General features: G+C 44.1%; 1 protein-coding gene across 3 annotated transcripts in view; it reads right to left on the bottom strand.

Annotated features, from left to right (window-relative positions):
• LOC126484513 (putative ankyrin repeat protein PA3287) overlaps window positions 1-20,582 on the bottom strand; it is a 35,775-nt gene extending 15,193 nt beyond the window's left edge. For 2 of the 3 annotated variants that reach the window (XM_050108050.1, XM_050108052.1), the window contains exons 1-3: window positions 20,403-20,425; window positions 13,941-14,092; window positions 13,770-13,817 (exon numbers count right to left, since the gene is read on the bottom strand). In XM_050108050.1, the coding sequence (XP_049964007.1) occupies window positions 13,770-13,817; window positions 13,941-14,028 (136 nt within the window). In that variant the 5' untranslated portion in view covers window positions 14,029-14,092; window positions 20,403-20,425. Of the gene's footprint in view, window positions 1-13,769; window positions 13,818-13,940; window positions 14,093-20,402; window positions 20,426-20,533 lie in introns of those variants that run through there. The other variant, XM_050108051.1, reaches the window with a different exon arrangement.
• Window positions 20,583-22,120: the final 1,538 nt, after the last annotated feature.

Genomic DNA, 22,120 nt, shown 5'->3' with positions numbered 1-22,120 from the left:
CCGACATGCGCTAATCCTAATTAACGGCCACAAAAGTAATGTCGAAAAACGCTGAAGTAGTTAAGAAATATACATGTGTAGCGTACAACAATCAGATACCAGAAGGAGAAATAAATGAGGCTGGACGATGGTTAAAAAAAGCAAAGTTATTCAGCAGGGTTGCTTGATTAAGTGCAATTTGCTAATTGAAATGCCAGACGGTTCGCCGTTAATGTTCCGGATCATTCGTACTTCTTCTAAAATGGAATTACACTACTGGCCATTAAAACTGCTACACCAAGAAGAAATGCAGATGATAAACAGGCATTTATTGGACAAATATATTATACTAAAACTGATATGTGTTTACATTTTCACGCAATTGGGTGCATAGATCCTGAGAAATCACTACCCAGAACAACTACCTCTGGCCGTAATAACAGCCTTGATACGCCTGGGCATTGAGTCAAACAGAGCTTGGATGGCGATGCAGCTTCAACACGATACCACAGTTCATCAAGAGTAGTGACTGGCGTATTGTGACGAGCCAGTCGCTTCGCCACCATTGACCAAACGTTTTCAATTGGTAAGAGATCTCTGGCCAGGGCAGCAGTCGAACTTTTCTGTATCCAGAAAAGCCCTTTCAGGACCTGCAACATGCGGTCGTGCATTATCCTGCTGAAATGTAGAGTTTCGCAGGCATAGAATGAAAGGTAGAGCCACGGGTTGTAGCACATCTGAAATGTAACGTCCACTGTTCAAAGTGCCGTCAATGCGAACAAGAGGTGACCGAGACCAATGGCACCCCATATCATCACGCCGGGTGATACGCCAGTATAGCGATAACGAATACACGCTTCCAATGTGCGTTCACCGCGATGTCACCAAACACGGATGCGACTATCATGATGCTATAAGCAGAACCTTGATTCTTCAGAAAAAATGACGTTTTGCCATTCGTGCACCCAGATCCGTCGTTGAGTACACCATCGCAGGCGCTCCTGTCTGTGATGCAGCGTCAAGGGCAACCGCAGCCATAGTCTCCGAGCTGATAGTCCATTCTGCTGCAAACGTCGTCGAACTGTTCGTGCAAATGGTTGTTGTCTTGCAAACGTCCCCATCTGTTGACTCAGGGATCGAGACATGGCTACACGATCCATTAAAGCCATGCGGATAAGATGCCTGTCATCTCGACTGCTAGTGATACGAGGCCGTTGAGATCCAGCACGGCGTTCCGTATTACCTTCCTGAACCCACCGATTCAATATTCTGCTAACAATCATTGGATCTCGACCAACACGAGCAGCAATGTCGCGATACGGTAAACCGCAATCGCGATAGGCTACAATCCGACATTCATCAAAGTCGGAAACAGGATGGTACGCATTTCTCCTCCTTACACTAGGCATCACAACAACGTTTCACCAGGTAACGCCGATCAACTGCTGTTTGTGTATGAGAAATCGCTTGGAAACGTTCCTCATGTCAGCACGTTGTAGGTGTCGCCACCGGCGCCAACCTTGTGTGAATGCTCTGAAAAGCTAATCATTTGCATAGCACAGCATCTTCTTCCTGTCGGTTAAATTTCGCGTCTGTAGCACGTCATCTTCGTGGTGTAGCAAGTGTAATGGCCAGTAGTGTATACCGGCTTTCTACACCCCTCCGTAATGTCGGGCACCTACTGAAGCACCACGAAACCGGAAAAGATAATCGCTACGCCAGACGTCTGTCGCATACAGTTGTAGTGAGTGTCCTTCCGCCTACGTCGGTCAAACTGGCCGCTACTTTAAATACGATTCAGAGAGCATCAGGACTTTAGCAGTCCTAAATCCGCTCTCAATAACCACCTGAAGGATCATAATCTTTCCATTTCAAGTAGAAACAGGAATTGCAGCATTCTACATATTCAACGTAAGGGCCTCGTTTTAAACATTTCCCTGAAAAAAAAAGGAGTCAAGTAATGGCATCCCTTTGACATTTGATACCCGAGAAATTGCTGTCGGAGCATGTGCACTCTCTCTCTCTCTCCCTCTCTCTCTCTCAAGGAGCCACGTCCTGTCGCTTGTCACCGCTGGGTCTGTACGCACCATCAGTCACCGTCGGATCGAACCGCAGACAAATCCGCGTTTAGCTGGGAAACCTCCAAGCATCTCACTGCAGTATACTGGCGCACGTATGAACACCTTCCAAGGCAAATGGCTGAGAATCGATTCAGAAATACTATTGAAGTCAATAAATAATTGAGTGATTAATTTCTGATCACGTGATGGTGATGTAGGGAGTATGAGGTGGGTACAGTAGCTCATCGGTCCCAGTTGCAGTCTGTCTCTGGAAGAAGAAGAAAAAGAACCATGAAGCATCGCCAGCAGCAGCTGCCTCTCCATTGCAGAAGAAATATTAAAGTACGAGGTGCATTCAAGTTCTAAGGCCTCCGATTTTTTTTCTCCGGACTGGAAAGAGATAGAAACATGCGCATTGTTTTAAAATGAGGCCGCGTTCATTGTCAATACGTCCCAGAGAAGGCAGCACCATACGGCAGATAGAATTTTACCGCCAGCGGCGAGAATGAGAACTGTTTTAAATACTTAAAATGGCGACGTTTTCCTTACTTGAACAGCGTGCAATCATTCGTTTTCTGAATTTGCGTGGTGTGAAACCAATTGAAATTCATCGACAGTTGAAGGAGACATGTGGTGATGGAGTTATGGATGTGTCTAAAGTGCATTCATGGGTGCGACAGTTTAATGAATCATGTCACAACAAACCGAAACAACCTCGGGCTCACACAAGCCGGTCTGATGACATGATCGAGAAAGTGGAGAGAATTGTTTTGGGGGATCGCCGAATGACTGTTGAACAGATCGCCTCCAGAGTTGGTATTTCTGTGGGTTCTGTGCACACAATCCTGCATGACGACCTGAAAATTCGAAAAGTGTCATCCAGGTGGGTGCCACGAATGCTGACGGACGACCACATGGCTACCCGTGTGGCATGTTGCCAAGCAATGTTGATGTGCAACAACAGCATGAATGTGACTTTCTTTTCGTCGGTTGTGACAATTGATGAGACGTGGATGCCATTTTTCAATCCAGAAACAAAGCGCCAGTCAGCTCAATGGAAGCACACAGATTCACTGCCACCAAAAAAATTCCTTCCTGCACTGCAACAAAAACGTCCAGGAAGGGCTGCGCGTGTGCTGTTTCACCAAGACAACGCACCTGCACATCGAGCTAATGTTACGCAACAGTTTCTTCGTGATAACTTTGAAGTGATTCCTCATGCTCCCTACTCACCTGACCTGGCTCCTAGTGACTTTTGGCTTTTTCCAACAATGAAAGACACTCTCCGTGGCCGCACATTCACCAGCCGTGCTGCTATTGCCTCAGCGATCAGAGAATCATGGCGTCAGCGTTGTGAAAAATGTGTACGTCTGCAGGGCGATTACGTCGAGAAGTAACGCCAGTTTCATCGATTTCAGGTGAGTAGTTAATTAGAAAATAAATCGGAGGCCTTAGAACTTGAATGCACCTCGTATGCATTCAGAAAAGGAAAGTTGTACTCACCATATGGCGAGGATGCTGGATCCTTCCCACCAACACCAGCTTTTCTGAATTGCGCAGGTGGGAACTTTCCCTGCAATACACCCTACGTTCCCATAACCCTACTGGCCTCAACCTTCGTTAGTCACTGTCCTCATCCATCCAACCCCCTCCCTGTTCCCATTCCAGCACTACACCGCCACACCCAGTCTTTTAATTTCTTTTTATTTCTCTCTTTTGCGCTACTTACTCCCTCCCCCCTCCGCACCTTCTCCCCTGCCTACGGTCTAAAATGCAACACTTCACTGTCCGCCACTCCCACCATACTATCCCTCCCCCTCCCCATCCCAGTCTTCTCCTTACTCCAACCCAGTCACCACTCCCATAATGCACTGATGCTGCTGCTTGCAATGTAGTTTCAGCTCTCTGAGACCGCAGACGTGTGTGCAAGTTGCGTTTGCGTGAGTGTGTGTGTGTGTGACTGTGTGTATGTGTGTCTACTGATGACAAAGGCCTTGATGGCCGAAAGCTTTAATTGTGTGAATCTTTTTATTGTGCCTAACGCGACTCAGCAAATGGTTCAAATGGCTCTGAGCACTATGGGACTCAACTGCTGATGTCATTAGTCCCCTAGAACTTGGAACTAGTTAAACGTAACCAACCTAAGGACATCACACACATCCATGCCCGAGGCAGGATTCGAACCTGCAACCATAGCGGTCTCGCGGTTCCAGACTGCAGCGCCTAGAACCACACGGCCAGTTCGGCCGGCGCGACTCAGCATTTCCGCTATATGGTGAGTAGCGACTGCCTTTCTCTGGTATTGTTACATTCCATCCTGGATTTTCCATTGTTTGATTAAAGTATGTATTCGTTACATATCGTTGCTACTATTGCTGTATCGTGGTTCCTCCTCCTCCTCTTCTTTGTCAAGTTTCATTTCTTTGTTCAACTGCATGTCATTGTCTGTGGTTTCGTATCGTTTCTTCTTCATTGTTCAGCGACTTCTGGAGTGTCTAGTCCAGCAGCCACCACAACCAGCTTGTCACTACTTGCAGCGACCGCTGGTCTATCAGGATCAGCAGCCGTAGCACCACCGTGGGATCCTGTTGTGCACCTGACCAGCGTGTTGGAGCAGGACAAAGAGCCGCTATTATCCATCCCACTCATTGATTTAGACACCCAGCAAGTCTCCGACTCTCAGAAGAACTTTGCTGGGGTCCTACACCACACGGTGTGGTTCAGTACTCGTTTCCGACATATGCACTGTCTCAGAACATTCCGGTGCTATTGCAAGAACAGAGTGTTGATGTGGTAGATGAGAAGCTACCAGTTATTCCCAGTGCTCTATAGCTTGTCACTACAACTTATTGTTGTAACCTGTTGTAACCGCGACCTGAACGGTCGCGGGGAGACTGAGAAAGTGCGGCGGGACCAGAGAGCGGCCCGCAAACAAACAAACGAACGGAAAGGACGGACACGAAACAACGACTGACGATCGAGAGAGACCTTACGACGACAACAAGCAAGAAACAACGGAGTGCCAGAGACAACCAAACGAATCCAAGACGTCCACTAGTAATGAAAACAAAGAACGATAAACAAGCCGTCTGTTGTCGAGGCGATATGTCAAGACTCACGCAACGATTAAACTCGATGGCTGAGCTATTTTTTTCCTTTATTGTGATTTCATTCCACTGCCTCATATGGGAAGGGGATGTCTGTCAGATGCATTATCCGTCGTTCTTCAGCTGAGTGACATGACAACTAATACAAGAATACAATGGTACATATAAGGCGATAAAAAAGGGGGAATAAAACAGAGATAATAGTGGTAAAAAATACACTGACATGGAGACTGAAAAAGTCGACATAAAGATAAAAAACACAGTTAGCGATTCGTAGATTAAAAGTTCGCCACAGTATGAAAAACACTCCATAACAACATACTTTAAACCCACTTGGAGCACACACGACGAAGCCAGATGGGACCTGCCGAGGGACCGAGGGAAAGGCCGGAGAGGATGGAATAGGAGGGGAGAGCGCTGGCTGAGCTTCTTTTTTTCCTTCATTGAATTTCGATTCCCCCGAAGGGGGTGGGCTAGCAGCAGCTTAGTACGCTGCTTTACAGCCTATAGACTTTTATAAAAACGTAAGAAGAAAAGAACAATAAAATCAGGCGATAAAACGGTGACTTAAACTGTAAAACAGCGGAAAATTGTGGAAAGTTAAAACATAAAGCAAAGGGGTTGGCAATGCTAATAAAATACACAGGAATCAAACAAGTAACATAGTAGACACACAATTTAAAAAACAAGGCGACAGTCTGGTTTCTGTTCGCAAGAGATAATAAAAGAAGGTCACACCCAGCGACAGTATGATGTCTGTTCGCAACACTTCCCAAAAGACACACAACACTGAACATTCACTGTAAAATACTGCACGAAAAGGTCGGCACAAAGATGACACTCCCTAGCCAAGGGCAGATGGGGGGGGGGGGGGACCTGAACAGATGAGGGAGAAAACAAGGAGGGAGGAGAGGAAAAAACAAAAAAAGGTGGGGGAACCAAAGGAGGGGGAGGACTCGTAAGGGGGGAGAGGGGCAGGGCAGATGCGAGAGGGGATGGGAAAAGACAGAGGAGGGAAATGCAAAAGGACTCAGGGGAGAGAAGGGGGGCAGAGAGAGGGTAGGTGGGGAAAAAGGAGGATGGAAGGGGGGAGAGGGAGCCCGGGAAAAGGACAGAGGAAAGGAGGGGGAGTGAGGATCAGTGTTGATAGGAGGGATAAATGGAGGGAGAGAGGGCGTCATCCGGGATGGGGAGTTGATGGAAGCCACCTTGGGAAAGGAGATGAAGGGTGTAGAGATGGAGGGTAGGGGGGACACAACAGTGAAGACGTGGCAGGGGGCGGAGAGGGGAGAGGAGAGGAGCAACCAGGAGGTGAGGGGGATCAAGGCGGCGGGAGGTGTAGAGGATGTGGATATGTTCAAGGAATAGGAGCAGATGGGGGAATGGAATGAGGTCATAGAGGATCCTCGTGGGGGACGGGAGGCGTATATGGAAGGCGAGGCGGAGTGCATATCGCTCAAGGATCTGGAGGGACTTATAGAATTTGGGGGGGGGGGCAGATATCCAGGCGGGACTGGCATAACAGAGGATGGGATGGATTAAGGATTTATAAGTGTGGAGGATGGTAGAGGGGTGCAAGCCCCACGTCCGCCCAGAGAGGAGTTTGAGGAGTCGGATGTGGTTGTGGGCTTTGGATTGGATGGAGCGGAGATGAGGATCCAGGTGAGGTGACGGTCAATGGTGAGGCCAAGGTAGGTGAGGGTAGGGGTGAGGCGGACAGGATGGGTGCAGATGGTAAGGGAGAAATCCAGCAGCCGGAAGGAGCAATGATTGCCTGGGTCTTGGAAGGATTGATTTTCAGGAGCCACTGCTTACACTATGTGGCAAAAAGGTCAAGGCTGACTGAGCTCGAGGCAGGCGCTTAAATACACTATCGGGGGCGCCGCTATTGGCCGCTGGGACCACGTGTTCCACTGTGGCGCCCTCACACTAAACGTGGGCCAGGCCGATGTCCATGACGTCTGTTGCGGATTCAGATTCCGCGGCGACCTGTACCAGACTTATAATTTAACAGCTAGTGCTTCAAAGCGCTTAAATATTGGTAGAGAAGCATCAATGGACAGTGCCTGGCGTGTTGTGACATAGATTGAAAATGCATCGTGAAGTGTTTAAGTCCAGTTTACAGAGCTGAAATGGGATGAACTGTGTCGTGCAGACGACTGCATCAATCAACATATGAGCTCCGTGTACCCTCCATCTCGGAACATTTACTGTGGTGGTCTGACGCTTTCTATAACATCATTGTAGGATGTCGTGACACTCATGGTGAGATCTGGAGGTTGATCCACATTTCTGCAATGCACCACTACCACAAACTTAATCAGTCTATGGGCGGAGCTATCCCTTATGCTGGAAAGACTGAATCGTGGGTTGCCGTGTGTTCAAACTGTGTATAAGGAAATCGCGAACTGTCTCGATTCGTACAGTGTGAATGGAGACGATTTAGAATAGTGTATCAATACGGTGTCGAAAGAAGCAGCTAATGAAACACCCATCAATTTCAGAGAAATACATGCTGAATTTAGTGCATACAAAAAACTATTATTTAGTAAATAACTAGAAAAATGAATCAGCTGTTTATATTCTTTACGTAGTTCAGCCTATGTATCATTGCTGAAATATAAATAAAATATGTATAATTCCAGTTTGTTTTTTCTTGTTTAATCACGCTGTCATAACGTAATGTATAGCCATTGTAGCTCACTCGGTAAAATGACTATGCTATAGTGGCTATACATATTATCATTACAAGCGTCCATTTTTCTATAAAAGCCTATTGCACCACAAAACCTGACATGGACGGTATCATGGCCGGGTGGGTGAAGTACAGGAATTTATTGTAAGTGACTGGTCCTGTGATGGTTCGGAAGAAGACCAGAAGAAGAAGAAGAAGAATGGGCCACTCCTACTCGATAACATAAGAGCGATAATTGTAGGTCTGTCCAGCTGTGGTAAGGCAAATGTTCTCATGTCACTCTTAACACATTAAGATGGAATCTGCATTGAGAATATATGTGTATTTTCAAAAACGCTGTTTCAACCCAAGTACCAACTACTGCAAAAGATACTGCAGGGTGTTGATGGTGTGACATACATGACATTCAGTCAAAGTAGTCAAGTTCTCCCACCAGAAAGAGTAAAGCCAAACACAGTGTTCGTGTTTGACGACGTCGTTGTAGAAAACCAAGATCAAATTCTACGATATTTATGTTTTGGTCGTCATATGGGCACTGACGTATTTCATTTGAATCAGACATATTTCAGTATACCAAGACAGTTGGTGAGGGATAATACAAATCTCATTATAGCTTTGAGACGAGACAATTCGAATCTAAAACACATTTACCAGGCGCATGTAGGAACCGACATGTCATTCAGCGATTTAGTAAATATATGGGTTTCTTGTTACTGATAAGTCAAGGAAACTGAATGACCGTAGATATAGATGGAACTTCTAGGAGTACCTGTCTATGTAGCTATGAAAGAAGTGATTAGCATGTCGGTATACTTCACACCATTGACAAGTTCGCATGTATGTCAGAACATAAAATTAAGAAGAGCTAGGCCTATGCCCAGACCTTTCTGAGACTGATCAACGAATTAGATGCTAGGGTTAAGAAACTAGATACGTACACTCACATCTTTCTGAGAAAGAAAGTAGACGACTTAGCTGTAAATGTTGATGAAACTGAAAAGAAAATACGTGACTTAAACTGTAAAGCTTGGGCTAACTGTATATAACATGTAATCTGTGAAGCACTACGCTTCGTATATAAAAAGCAAGATGTCAACTAAGTGTAAGGTTACTGCTGCACGGAAGGCAGTTCGACAGAAGTTACAGTTGCTGAGGTTAGGATAGTTGGATTGAGAGCAGACACTGCGAGAAACATTTCAACCAGTTACTGAATCTCTCGAAGACCTCACTGCGACATTACACAACGACGACGATGGTGCTATTGCCAGTTTCATTAACCTTTACAGGAACGCCAAGATAGACAAAACATTCAGTGTCAGTGGCGAAAACCCATACATGTTGGGCACACAGCCTATAACTTTAAATGAAGGAACAATAAGACAGGGGGTAGGGCATTTCAAAGAACACATGGTCTACCGAACCTCATTATCCTAAAACCTTTAAAAAAAGTAAAATTTTCGCTCAAAGATCAGGAGGTGTATGGTGAAATACTACAATTGACCGGTGTACACAGGAAAGCAGGAAACTAAAGCAGTGTGAAATAAAGAGAAAATATAAAACCATTATTATTAGATGGTCGGTATAGCAGTGGTGGTGATATTTACATTCAGCATAAATCAGTATTCTCAGTATATACTACGACGACCCCAGTGAGATAATAGATCGACTACGACTGCTCATAGCTGCTGAGGGCAGTGCCGCTGATCCGAATGAGGTTATCTCAATAATTTCAGAGCTTAGAGAGATGAATAATCGAATAAGAACGGAGACAGTAGTTCGAGAACTGCACAAATGAGCACGCATAACGTGTTCTTGTAAGCATGTCAAGATTAAAGGTTTGGATAACTTATGACAGGCTGATCTTTTAGATTTGAGAGAATATTCAGATGAGAATAATGGATTCAAATATATTTTAACGGTTATTGGTACGTATTCCAGACATGCCTGGGCATTACCCTTTAAAGCAAAAACAGAGAGAAATGACGCAAATGTGTTTGAGCGTTTGTTGCAGACAGGGATGAATCGATGCCCGGGCAACACCCAAACCGATCTCGGTGGAGAGTTTTACAGTTACAGTTTGGCTGTCATCCTTTATCGTGAAGTTTTACAGTAGGTATTTCAAGGCTGTCATGCAGTGGCATAGAATACATCACTACTCAACATTCACCCACTTCAAGGCGAGTGTCGTTGAAAGTAATACAAATGGACAGATATCCTCCTAGAAATAACTGGACAGTATAACCGAGCCAAACATAGCACAATAAAAACGAGACCAATCAATGTTCATGAAATTTGGAAATTTGTGGTAAGTTCCTATGGGAGGAAACTGCTGAGGTCGTCGGTCCGTAGCATTAAACACTACTTAATTTAACTTTAACTTACGATGAAGGCAACGCACACACCCATGCCCGAGCAAGGACTCGAACCTCCGACTGGGGTGAGCGCGCGAACCGTGGCAAGGCGCTATAGACAGCGCGGCTACCCCGCGCGGCCACACGTCTCTCTCTTGGAGCGTGTCATGACACTAGGGAACAGAGCACTGACTAAATGGCTTTGTTTTCTCGCGACACAAAACAGTAGTATCGGCGCTAATGATTTGTTACATAATGGGCTGCACAGAACACAATCACATGCGTGATAGCAGACGCATTACAGGAGGCGGTGGTATTCTAGACAAACTGCCAGTGGAATTCCAGATTCCGGGATGTAATTATTGTCGACTTGCTACAAAGATTCAAAAACGTTTTGTCCGTGGTGATAAGAGGATTAACCTGCCTCACGAGGCGTGCTTGTAACACGACATTGCATACACAAAACATCAGCTAAAATTTCATCTGCACCGTGACGTCCTGGAAGATCTTTATAAAACTACGGCAATATGCAAAAGAGAGAATATTGGTACAGGACGGCGCATTGCTGCTTTAGTATTTGATATAAACATTCGTGGTAAAATTAAGTTGTGGGTTAGGGGTTCAAGAAAGTTATGCATGCTGCACGTCGTGCACTGAAGAAGAAGAAGAACAAGAAGAAGAAGAAAAAGAAGACGATGCAGAAGAAGAGAGGGTGTATAAAAAGCTGTATCCTGACAGTGATGTATGCAGCTAAAAGTGCCGTGAAGCATAAAGGACCAGTTAAGGCACCCACAGCTCTGCCGATGCCCAAGACGTCAGGTGAAATCCCATTCCTCATTCCTGCCCTCGCAGGGCTTTCAGCTGTGGTGCTGCGCCTATTTGCTATAACAGTAAAGAACGCTCAAAATTCCCAGTAGCAGTTAGAGGTGGCAAGAAGACATAACCGCATGATGGAAGTAGCAGCCATTGGAAGTACATGAAAAGGCTTGGTCTATTCATAAACAAAAAGAAAAAAGCCCGTTAGCTATTCCATTGGACAGACCGCTTACAAGTACATTTCCGCTCAAATTTGTCAGGAAAAAAATTCCACACTGCAAGATTCCGTGGTGAGTTTATCTGGGATACATTACCGAAGAGCCGGCCGGTGTGGCCGTGCGGTTAAAGGCGCTTCAGTCTGGAACCGCGTGACCGCTACGGTCGCAGGTTCGAATCCTGCCTCGGGCATGGATGTGTGTGATGTCCTTAGGTTAGTTAGGTTTAATTAGTTCTAAGTTCTAGGCGACTGATGACCTCAGAAGTTAATTCGCATAGTGCTCAGAGCCATTTGAAGCCATTACCGAAGACTACGTGGAAATCCGGAGAACGTGGAATCGCGAATTTAGATGTTGCCGGGGGACCAGTATCCCACTGGGTGGCGTACGTTATCAAAAACGCCAATACCGTCTACTATTTCGACTCATTTGGTGACCTGCAATAGTCAGAAGAGCTACAACGATACTTCACCGACAGAAGACGTGTGTTCTACAATTTTCGGCGCTTTAACATACCCCTCTGCGGACATCTATGCATCATGTTCCTCGTAACGTTTACGAAGAAGAATACATACATATATAAGGAGATGCACTAAGCATCCACTCGTCAGTCGAGGTTCAGACAGATGCAATGTCGTATGCTCTGACTTTAAAAGAACGATCGTCAGTATTACGTGCGAATTACTTCGCACCGATTGGTTTAATGGGGAGTGGAGTATTGCGCCGATTGGACTGGATACTTACAACAGCATTCCGAGTATCACAGACGCTAGCAATAAATTTCATCTGGAAATTAATGGTGAAAAATAAATTGTGGAAGTAGAATCTGATATTGACGACATGAACGATGTGTTGCAACAGTCTTTGAAAGATATTGCGCTGCGTGAAATATATATCGATATATCGGAAAATATTATCAGTAGACCAATATATCGACGTACCTGCCTACAAAAAGATCGGCTTCACGTTGCAAATATACTGCCAGTTTTAGAGCTGTTTTTTTAAGTATTGATTTATTGTTAGATATTCTGTACATCAACAAGTTGTCAGCCTGTCTATCCCCATTGGAACAAGAATGAAAGGAAAATTATGCATGTTCACGATTTGCAATAACCACTTATTCAACAGTCGTCAGTGTATGTAAGTGGCACAGTGAAAGATGTTCGGCAGGTCTGTCGTTCGGTTTCGTCACATATCGGATTTGTGCGCCATACTTCATGCCGACTTTCCTATTTTTCCATTTCTGGCAACGCCACCAGCCTAGCAATTGTACAGTCAGAACTGCATGACTAAGCTAAACGTTGCAGTTTCCGCTGGTACGACCAAGGGCCGATTACGTCAGCATTTCCCCTCACATGCCTCCGCCCAACGCGAAGACCAGTCTTGTCATTTAGATTTTTGTTCATCGTTTTCAGCAATTATTTTTGAAAAATGCCGATGTAAAGAAATAGCATACTAGTTGCGTTAAAATGTTTTTTAACGCTACTAGTGTGCTATTTCTGGGCATCGAAAACCTCGTTATTCCATTCACACCGCCCCCCCCCCCATCCGCCCCTCAGTGCAGTCGGAATACTTCTTTGTTCCTTCTATACATGCTGCACAGAGTCAAAGAGAAAGGTTGGACGTGATGAAAGCTCAAAAAGTAGTAAGACTCCTTCAGACAGTGAAAGTAAAATTATGTTCTACTACACCTTCAAAAGAACGACTTCAAATATTTACCGAAAATTAGCAAAAATATAATATAAATAAATATATCGGCACTAAAAAATGCCATTTTGATATCGATATTTTATCAACAGCCCTAGTGAAAATTAAGGCACAATAAAAGGTTGGAGCAGAACGAAAAATGTTCCTATCAAGCACAAAATAGGCGAATTACGGATATATAAGAATGGAACTAGCTATTCGGCTTATCTAGCTGCTTAAAAGACGTTTCAATGAAAGCATTTTGACACACGGGCCCCGTTTTGTTAACCGTACTTCCCCAGTGCAGTGAGCTATCATAAGCGCTAGATCTTGGCACACCAGCATCTTGCAAATTATAGGCTACAGTTCCTGATACTGCGCAAGAAATTTAGAAGATGTACCAGCCGTAGTAAAGAATACGGCCGATGAGCATACGCATAAAAGCTAGGAAAACTTTTTCTGGGAATACAACATTTCTGGGTGTGGATTTGTTCCTGGAGGGATGACATCATGTATCATGTTAATTTAGTTGACACTATTCATTGTATTACATGACGTGGGTGCCAATACTAACAAGTAAAAAAGGAAAAAAAGTCAAGATTTTTTTTATTTCCATGGCTTCGAAGGTGCCAGGTAAGTTGAAAATGTAGATCCCTTCTTTTACATCCCTGACTATGTACAGGACATATTCTTTTTCTGTACTATGATAGGGACATTTTTCCATTCTGATAATAATATGAGTACTCTACAACTGCAGACAGCAATTAAATCACGAAATAACGCTGCCCCAATAAGTTAGCACTAAATTAATTTCACGAACGACGATTTGTCTTTAGAAATAATAGAAAATATATACTCACCTGGACTGTCGGTTCTTGAACGGTTGATTAAGACTCCGGGATCGGAGCCTGGAAAAGAAATTCACACAAATCTCAATGCAAAAATTGAATATGTATTTCATTACTTGGTGTGAAACTGTTATTCACTATCGTACTCAGAGTTATATCAATTAAAAAAAGTTAAACTTTTACCTTCAATGGAATCTGTGCCGCTGTAGTCGGGAGTTATGATCACTACCACAAAAATATAGATGAGCCAACCGATGCTTCTGCAGAACATAGTGGAAAAACAAAGGTGTACGGTCAAGTAAAAGACTTCACAATATCTTCAACTGTTGATCAACCTGTAATTTGATTTTAAAAAATACAGTTACAGATTTCTTTTTTTTTCCAGCAAGCTATAAAGGAAATTAATTAGTATGAATTTAGTTTAGTCCTATCTTGGTTTGCATCAGCTCTCAAGATGAATAATCGCTTCGCTCTACCGAATACATAGTGACTACTTTAGTTTAGCCACTTGCCTCAAATATTTCGGAAACTGTCTAAGATACCGTAGTTCTGTTTACATTTGATCACTTGTGAGAAAGTGCTCCCCAAACGTGTGTGATGTAGCTATGTTGGTGCGTGAGAAACAGAGTGCTATACCCGCAGAAAACTACGTCCATACATGGAGTACCCTGTCCTACGCATGACAAAGCCAGACCACACAATAGCGCTGCGACATCAGCAACTATCCAGTGTCTTGAGTTCACTGTCATCGATCATCGTCCATACAGTCCCGACTTGAACCCCATCCGATTTTCATCTGTTTCCAAAACTTACAAAACGCCATCGAGAAATTCGCTTTCATAGTGATGAAGCACTGCAGGCAGAGGTGATGTGGCTCCGTCAGGAAAGCCAAACACTGTACGGAGAGGGCATCAACAATTTGGTCTCTCGGTCAAAAATTGGTTCAAATGGCTCTGAGCACTTAACTTCTGAGGTCATCAGTCCCCTAGAACTTAGAACTACTTAAACCTAACTAACCTAAGGACATCACACACATCCATGCCCGAGGCAGGATTCGAACCTGCGACCGTAGCGTTCACGCGGTTCCAAACTGAAGCGCTTAGAACCGCACGGCCACTCCGGCCGGCTCCTCGGTCAGAAAACTGTATTCTTCACCAGTGTGACTACGTTGGGAAGTAAGGACGTAGAGATCAAGAACAAATATGTAGAATGTTAATGAAGTTTGTTTTATTTTATTTAAAAAGCTTTAAGAGCTTTCGCATAAAAAGTTCGGAGACGTTACTTTTTAGCACAACCTTATGTGCCACTACTTGGCAGTTCTTTCCAATTGCTAAAGATGTATGAAAATCTTTCTCCTTGCCCCTTCCTCTTGTGCATCACTCCCTCCCTCTGTCACTGTCCATCTCCTCCTTTTTCCTTTCACTCTCCATCTACTCCTCCCCCTCTCTCTGCCCATCCCTCCTGCCCCTCTCTATGACCATTCCCTACATCCCTCTCTGTCCCTCTCCTCTTCTCCCACCTCAATGACAATGACTATTGTTCATTTTTGCTGTGAACGAAATCCTGGTTGGGAACTGAAGTCACATAAAATGAGTGGATTGATCGTTTAGGATGAGCGATACACAGCGTACGAGAAACAAACGTCTCCAGTTGGTGGATGTATGCCTTCATGGACCGCATTTCGCATAGTTTTAATCCAGAATAGTGTTCTGCCCATAAGCCGGTAAACCTTAATTACAACATTCCTGTTTCCTATAAAAGAACGCAAAACAGCACATCGTTCCGTATACAAATTTTTGTTTAAAATTATATGTAAGGAGAAAAAAATGTATATGGGAGAAGCAATTTGTGTAATAGTTTACATGTTCTGTTATCGTCGTTAAAACTAACTGTGAGAAAGACAACAAAACTCCACATTTTCACAGCATAGCTATCTCTTTCTTCAAGAGAAAATCTGTATGTTGTCTCCAGAATGAGATTTTGACTCTACAGCGGAGTGTGCGCTGATATGAAGCTTCTTGGTAGATTAAATCTGTGTGCCCGACCGAAACTCGAACTCGGGCCTTTGCTTTTCTCAGGCAAGTGCTATCAACTAAGCTACCCAAGCATGACTCGCGCCCCCCATTCTCACCCCACAGATGCCCCCCCCCCCCCCCCCCGCCAGCACCACGCCACCCACTCTTCAATCCTCACAGAAGCTCTCCTGCGAACCTTGTAGTAGCACTCCTGGAAGAAAGGATATTGCGGAGACATGGCTTAGCCACAGCGGGGGAGGGGGGGGGAGGGGGGCAGATGATGTTTCCAGAGTGCGGCTTTCACTCTGCAGCGGAGTGTGCACTGATATGAAACTTCCTGGAAGATTAAAACTGTGTGCTGGACCGAAACTCGAAGTCGGGACCTTTGCCTTTCGTGGGCAAGTTTGGAAGGTAGGAGACGAGGCACTGGCGGAAGTAAAGCTGTGAGGAGGGGGCGTGAGTCGTGCTTGGGTAACGCAGATGGTGGAGCACTTGTCGTTTGAACCTATGCCTCTCTATTTAACCTATGTCTGTCTGAATTTCTGATACTGTATCATGTAAAAATTGAAAGTATATCAGTCAAACACTTTCCAGATTTATGAGAAATAACGTTCCTCAGTAATATTTTATATATGAGAAGGAATGTTCCCCAATCAAATTTTACATATACGTGATTTAACAGGAATCAGTGCAGATGTCTTTGTATGTGGTACCTTAACGCGTACACACATCAGTGTGTTGGTGGTTTTTTCGAAGAATCTTTCCACAATTACATCACATAATTTCCTTTCGGACGTTTTTTGCACGGTCGTAACCGCTCCACTAAGTGGACTACGCCTGTCAATATAGAATCACCGTTTCCTGCCCATGCATCACACTTCGACACCTGATCTGTTGCCCAGTGAAAATTAAGCATTAATTGCTACATGTACTTGGAGCAACTAAGCAACCTAAAACCGTACTACTCCTAACAGTTATAATTATCGGTCTGCAAATGACTTTCATACCTATGTAATGTTGTTCGGTACACCGTCCCCACTATCTGCACATACACCCATTACAGCCTGTATATTTATACATTATATTAAAAAGTATGGAGCCTATGTCTTTCCAAACGTTTATTAGCGCATCAAGTAAAAATTTGAAGTTATTCAGTCAATTTCTTTTTACAATTTTTGTTAACCATGTTAAATAACAACAGGTCCTCATATTATAGTGTAGATTATGAGCCGATGACAGGAAATGGGGTTTGTTTTGCCCACGGCAGCGGCATTGGTCTGCTAAGCGACCCTCAAGTATGTAAGGAGAGGCCAGCAGGTTCCTTCTGGCGTGTTGGTGGGGGGAACCATCGGTCTTAGGAATACAACGGTGAGTGTTGACTGCAGACCATGACAGGCTATAGAAAATTATTAACTACGAACACTTTGAGCTATCACAGCGTATGAGTTACCAAATGAAATCTGAAGATGTCAGTAAACACTACATAAGTCACATTTCATTTATTTGACTTGTTCTAAAATTTTCAGACAATTTTACAACAAGTAAAATGCATGGTATAACAGGTATAGGTATAAGCGCAGAAATTTTCATTTGTGTCACCTTAATACGTAAAATACGTAAAGTAACAGGTACAAGCGCAGACATTTTTAGATGTAGATCCGTACTGTGTACACACTTCTGTGTGTTCGTTGTTTTATCTCTCTGTCGAACAGGCTTCTTGCACTGACATAACTACACCACTATGTGGACTATGTCTGTCAATATAGACTAAACATTTTAGGTTCACGTGCCCACAGTTCAATACCTGAGCCGCTGCTCAGGGGGAATATAAATATTAATAGCTTCCTCTTGCCACGCGTACGTGTAGGCATTACCATATCTATAAGCACACGACTCGTAACAGCTATAAACTTCCAGAATGAAATTTTCACTCTTCAGCGGAGTGTGCGCTGATATGAAACTTCCTGGCAGATTAAAACTGTGTGTCCGACCGAGACTCGAACTCGGGACGTTTGCCTTTCGCGGGCAAGTGCTTTACCATCTGAGCTACCGAAGCACGAATCACGCCCGGTCCTCACAGCTTTGCTTCTGCCAGTATATAAGTGACTCAGTGTTTACAAATGGCGGTCAGTATCCTCTTTCAAGAGAAAACGGTCGTATTGAAGTAAATATTAAGGTGAAAGTAGCAGGAGCAGCTGTCTAGAGTACCTGCGCAGATTGCAACTCTTTCCAAAATAGCATCTTTCCATCTGATTTACTCGATTTATTTTCGCTATCATAGGCACTGGTACATATATAAAGTTCCTGCCACCCGCTTTCTCTGACAGAATGTGCAGAACACGGTTGACGAACAACCGGGAACAATATGTTTAATAATCACCGTTTTGAATGTGAAGGAGCAACACATCTAGACACTGGACGGCAGATAGACAGCTACCTAGTGCTAAAATGGTTCAAATGGCTCTGAGCACTATGGGACTTAACTGCTGTGGTCATTAGTCCCCTACAACTTAGAACTACTTAAACCTAACTAACCTAAGGACATCACACACATCCATGCCCGAGGCAGGATTCGAACCTGCGACCGTAGCGGTCGCGCGGTTCCAGACTGCAGCGCCTAGAACCGCTCGGCCACTCGGCCGGCACCTAGTGCTAAGACAGAGAGAATAGTAAATACTATTTTTCTGTTAGGCGTGTGACATTCTTTTAGATGCGACTGCTTCCCATATTCTGATTGTACTAGTTTTGACTTGCCTGATAGCTGGTGATTTACCGTCAATACCGTAATAAATCAAACATCCAAGTTACATCCATGTTCTTACTTAGTTTGGTGAAAATGTTGATCACACATAGTCATCACGGATTTAGAAAACATCGTTGTTGTGAAACAACTAGCTATTTACTGATACGAAGTGTTGACTGCTATCGACAAGGGGTTTCAGATTGATTAATTGATTCCGTGGTTCTAGATTTCCAGAACACTATTGACACCGTACCTCAAAATCGGCTTGCATGCTTATGGAATACCGTCTCAGTTACTCCACTAGATTCGTGATCTTCTGTTAGAGAAGTCACAGTTCGCAGTAACTGATCTAAAGTCATCGAGTAAAGGAGAAGTAATATCTGGTGTTCTTTAAGGTAGTGTTACGTTACCTCTGCTGTTCCTTATTTATATAAACGATTTAAGAGGCGGTCTGAGCAGCCGTCAAAGGATATTTGCGGATGATGATGTCGTTTATCGTCTAGTAAAGTCATCAGAAGATCAAACAAATTGTAAAACTATTTAGAAAAGATATCTATATGGTATGAAAATCGGGAATCGACCCTATACACTGAAAAGTGTAACGTCATCGACATGAGTGTTAAAATGAACCCGTTAACCTTCGGTTACACGATAAATGAATCAAATCCAAACGCCGTAAATTCAGCTAAATATCTAGGAATTACAATTATGAACAACCTCCAGAATGAGATTTTCACTCTGCAGCGGAGTGTGCGTTGATATGAAACTTCCTGGCAGATTAAAACTGTTGGTAGAGCACTTGCCCGCGAAAGGCAAAGGTCCCGAGTTCGAGTCTCGGTCGGGCACACAGTTTTAATCTGCCAGGAAGTTTCATGAACAACCTAATTGGAAAAAACACACAGGAAATGTTGTGGCTTGGTTCAAATGGCTCTGAGCACTATGGGACTTAACATCTATGGTCATCAGTCCCCTAGAACTTAGAACTACTTAAACCTAACTAACCTAAGGACATCACGCAACACCCAGTGGAAATGTTGTGGGGAAGGCGAACAAAGGACTGTGTTTTATTGGCAGAACACTTAGAAGATGCACCAGATCGACTAAAGAGAATGTCTACATTTCGCTTGTCAATTTCTTTTTGAGTACTGCTGCGCAGTATGGGGAACTTACCAGATAGGATTAACAAAATACACCGAAAAAGTTTAAAGAAGGGTAGCACGTTTTGTATTATCGAGAAATAGGAGAGGAAATGCTAAGGACATGATTTGGGAGTTGGGGAGGATACCGTTAAAACAAATTTCAATCACCAGCTTTCTCCCCCGAATGTGAAAATATTTTGTTGACGTCGACCTACACAGAGAAATACTATTGTCCTAGTAACATAAGGGAAATCAGAGCTGGCGCGGAAATATATAGGTGTTCGTTTTTTCCGCACGCTGTTCGAGAGTGTAACAACGGAGAATTATTGTGGAGGTGGATCGATGAACCCTCTTCCAGGCACTTAAGTGTAGATTTCAATGTCGCCATGTGGATGTAGATATCTAACAGTTCTTTTTTGTGAGTTCTGCGAGACGTTAAAGGCAGTTGAAATACGTATTCTTTTTACGGAAGAAGTCTCTACCGTTTCTATTTTCATTCTGATGCGGCAGGCTTACATAAAAAGAAACATCCGTCCAGGTACATGTCAAAAAACTTGCGACAAGAACAGTAGTAACTACTGCTATTACCGCCATTATTTAAATTATGCTGCTAAAGTGTGTAGCTGACGCGAATTGGTAAAGGAATGAATCAGTAGAACTCTGCTAAACGGGTCTTGCAAAAACTAGAGTAAAATAGAAAAAAAAAGCCTCGGTTCTATCTTTTTGTGTCCCTCATTTTCACGGTCACCTCTTTCTGGAATGAGTGACACTTGGAAGAGGAGACTGACAAGATGAGTGGAGTCACACACACAGCACACTACACCATATCGCACCATACCACACCATACACCACACCACACGCGTGGCGCAGAGACTCACCGGATACGGCCCGCCCCGCGCCGAAACATCCAGTGCAGTGGCGGCCGGCCGAGACTCCTCCCCCCCCCCCCCCCCCACGCCGCTCTGCCTGACGCCGCCGCGGCTGCATCCTCCCACCCAATCTGCTCTCAGTCAGTCCTCTGCTCCCGACCGCCCGTCACCATCACAGCGATAACCTCTGCACACGTCTGACGTTCGTTACATTTCTGCGCAACGCCTCACACCGTAGGCGCCAAGGGCGCGCGATAACAATTAGGTTACGGTCAGAGTGTCTCCGCCAACAGTCATCAGAGGCCGTCGCCAGAGGTCACACGGTAGTATCTGCCGACAGCTGGGTCAGAGTGCGTCCTGTCTCAGTTGTCAGTTTTTGACCTGATCGAGGTTGTTAGGCTAGGTTAGAATCTATTTTATGTATGAAGTAAGCTATATTTTAACCTCCAAGGACAGGACAGACACCACGACACTTCTGTGCTTGAAGACCAGCGCTGCAGTGTGGCTTTTGGTATTATAAGACGCATGTAAATGAGCTGTGTCTGTCTCGAAACGAACGTAGCGAGTACTGCGTACTCTGTCCTCAGTTACTGGAATTACCAGACGAGTTTCACGAATATAGAAGATGTAGGAAAAAACATAATGCCACAAAACTTAAAAATTCTTTAACTTTGTGACAGCCGTCCTTCTCTCACTAGCTATTAGCGTCAGAAGCGAGCACTATCTTAGAAACTAGCAGGCTGTAATAGATGTTTTAGTGTCCTGCGGTCATCAGGAAAGAACTAACGTTCAAGTTTGAACACACTTTATTTGAAACGCCTTCTTGGCGTGCGTTAATTTCCAAACTCAAGAACAATAAGAATCACAATAGTTCTTGTGGTGGCAAAGCCAGATAAAAATTACAAGATAATGAAAATAAATATTAACAACCAAAATACTATGCTACACAATTCCCAAGTGGCGTTACGCCTAACAAGATACAAATTTCTATGGAAACTACGGCGAGTATCTGCTGGGCTAGAGCCGGCGTAGGAACTGGCCGGAGCTGTCCTAGCTGTAGATACACACTGCCCGTCTGCCTCTGCTGGCGCACTTGTAACACCGATTCTGCGGAGTGCTACACTTGGTTACATTAGTTCCAGTAGGTGGATCTCTGTCACACGACTATTCACGAAATAGTGCCGTGTTGATGCGGAAAGTCTGTTGATGTTTATATTCACTGGCGATGTTTTGATATGAGCTCTTGAAGGGTGGTCGGCAGCCCACCTTGCTTGTCTGTTGTGCAGGCCCTCTAACTGATAAGGGCCGCTACGATAGATGTTTTTCATATTTATACACGCGCATTACGAAAATATGTAGTTTCAGTTATCCAATACACAAATGATCTCTCCAAAACACGTTTTTCAGAGAGTGGTTTATTATGCTACAGTGGCAGGATGTGCGACTTCGGTCTGTAAAGTTTTTGCCAATGAGGTTATGAGCACATAATGGTTAATTTACATGGTGGAAATACATATTTCTGTTATGTGATGCGTGAATGAAATTTGTATGTGAGGGAGCAAGTATGATCTAATTAATGAAAGACGGATTCGCAAT

This window comes from Schistocerca serialis, chromosome 6 (genome assembly GCF_023864345.2).
Source record: "Schistocerca serialis cubense isolate TAMUIC-IGC-003099 chromosome 6, iqSchSeri2.2, whole genome shotgun sequence".
Classification (NCBI taxonomy): domain Eukaryota; kingdom Metazoa; phylum Arthropoda; class Insecta; order Orthoptera; family Acrididae; genus Schistocerca; species Schistocerca serialis.
The sequence above is the reverse complement of the archived record's forward strand: the minus strand, read 5'-3'. Positions and strand labels throughout refer to the sequence as shown.